Source organism: Gekko japonicus, unplaced genomic scaffold (genome assembly GCF_001447785.1).
Source record: "Gekko japonicus isolate JY-2015 unplaced genomic scaffold, Gekko_japonicus_V1.1 scaffold4479, whole genome shotgun sequence".
Classification (NCBI taxonomy): Eukaryota; Metazoa; Chordata; class Lepidosauria; order Squamata; family Gekkonidae; genus Gekko; species Gekko japonicus.
In genome coordinates, this window is record NW_015173274.1 from 56,360 (window position 1) to 58,090 (window position 1,731).

The following is a 1,731-nucleotide window of genomic DNA, read 5'->3' on the forward strand; positions in this document are numbered from 1 at the left end:
GGCTGAGAGAGCTCTTAACAGAAACAGCTCTTTTTCAAGGACAGCTCTTATCAGAACTACGGCTTGCCCAAGGTCATCCAGCCAGGTGCAAGTGGAGGAGTGGGGAACCAAACCCGGTTCTCCCAGATTAGAGTCCATGCACTTAACCACTACACCAAACTGGCATTTCTCAAAGAGCTGGAATATGGAAATTTTAATATTATAGTAAGGGTTTTAAGTATGTTCCCTTATACTGAATTTAAATAATGATTTTAAAATATTAAAGCTGTTTATAGCTTTTGTTTACTTTTTTGTAAAATGTACGGTGTTTTACTTTTACACAGTTTGGGGGTGGTGGTGTCTACTTTCATGCTGCAAACTCCCCTGAGACTTTTGGCTAGCAGGGTAACAATCAGAAATGATCAGTCTTTCAGCGTATATTTGGAAAGCAGATTTTAAACTCTTGCATAATTCCATCCATTCCAGGAAGGTTATTTCGGGATAAGCTCCCAGCAGCTTGTGGTCGCCGAGTAGGGTTGTCAGTCTCCATATGGCACCTGGAGATCTCCTGCTTTTACAATTGATCTCCAGACGACCAAGTTCAGTTCCCCAGGAGAAAATGGCTGTTTTGGAGGGTGATACCCTACTGAGGCATGATACCCTACTGAGGCCCCTCCCCTCCCCAAGCCCCACCCACCCCAGGCTCCACCCCTAAAATCTCCAGATATATCTCAAACCAGAGCTGGCAGCCCTATTGCTGAACAACATCAACACTTACCGATCATGTCACCTGCAAATCCTTCATCTCCAAAGCCGTCACACATTAAGGAATATGCACCACCTTCATCGGATGCAGTTTTGTCGCCAGTGAGATTCGAAGAATTGTGATCAGCCAAAAGACTGCAGAAACTAGCTTGCAGGCTGTCACTAAGAGAGCTATGATGCCTGGGTATTTCAGTGTCCTCACCTGTGAAAACACAACTGAAGGATTATTAATAAACTCTTGTTAGTATATACGCATGTAATGTATAGCAGCGAACGATGTTTCCTGCAGTGTAAAGGTAAAGGTAAAGGTTCCCTTGCTCGAAGGAGAAGTATCATAAGAACATCAGAAGAGCTCTGCTGGATCAGACCAGTGGTCCATCTAGTCCAGCATCCTGTCTCACACAGGGGCCGACCAGTTCCTCTGGAGGGCCAACAACAGGGCATGGAGGCCAAGGCCTACCACTGATAAGGACATCAGAAGAGCCCTGCTGGATCTGGCCAGGGGTCCATCTAGTCCAGCATTCTGTCTCACACAGTGGCCAACGAGCTCCTCTGGAGTGCCAACAACATGGGATAGAGGCCGAGGACTTCACCTGATGTTGCCTCCTGGCTCTGGGATTCAGAGGCTTAGTGCCTCCGAATGTGGAGATTCCCCTCAGTGACCATAGCTAGTAGCCATCTATAGAATTATCTCCCACAAATCTATCTAACACCCTTTAAAGCGGCATATCCCTATGGCCATCACTACATCCTCTGGCAGCAAATCACTCATTGAATAAAGAAGTTTTTCTTTTTGTCCATCCTGAACCTACTGCCCATCAGCTTCCTTGGATGCCCTCAGGTTCTAGCATTTGGGGAGAGGCAGAATAATTTCTCTCTGTCCGCTCTCTCTACCCCATGCATCATTTTATAAACCTCTATCATGGTCCCCCTTAGTCGTCTCTTTTCTAAACCAAAAAAATCCCAGACTCTTCAGCCTTTCCTTAT

General features: G+C 45.9%; 1 protein-coding gene across 1 annotated transcript in view; it reads right to left on the minus strand.

Annotated features, from left to right (window-relative positions):
* The window catches only part of RAD21L1 (RAD21 cohesin complex component like 1), a 45,400-nt gene that overhangs the window by 28,535 nt on the left and 15,134 nt on the right, over positions 1-1,731 (minus strand). The window contains exon 5 of the mRNA XM_015422833.1: positions 758-946. Within this exon, the coding sequence (XP_015278319.1) occupies positions 758-946 (189 nt within the window). The remainder of the gene's footprint in view (positions 1-757; positions 947-1,731) is intronic.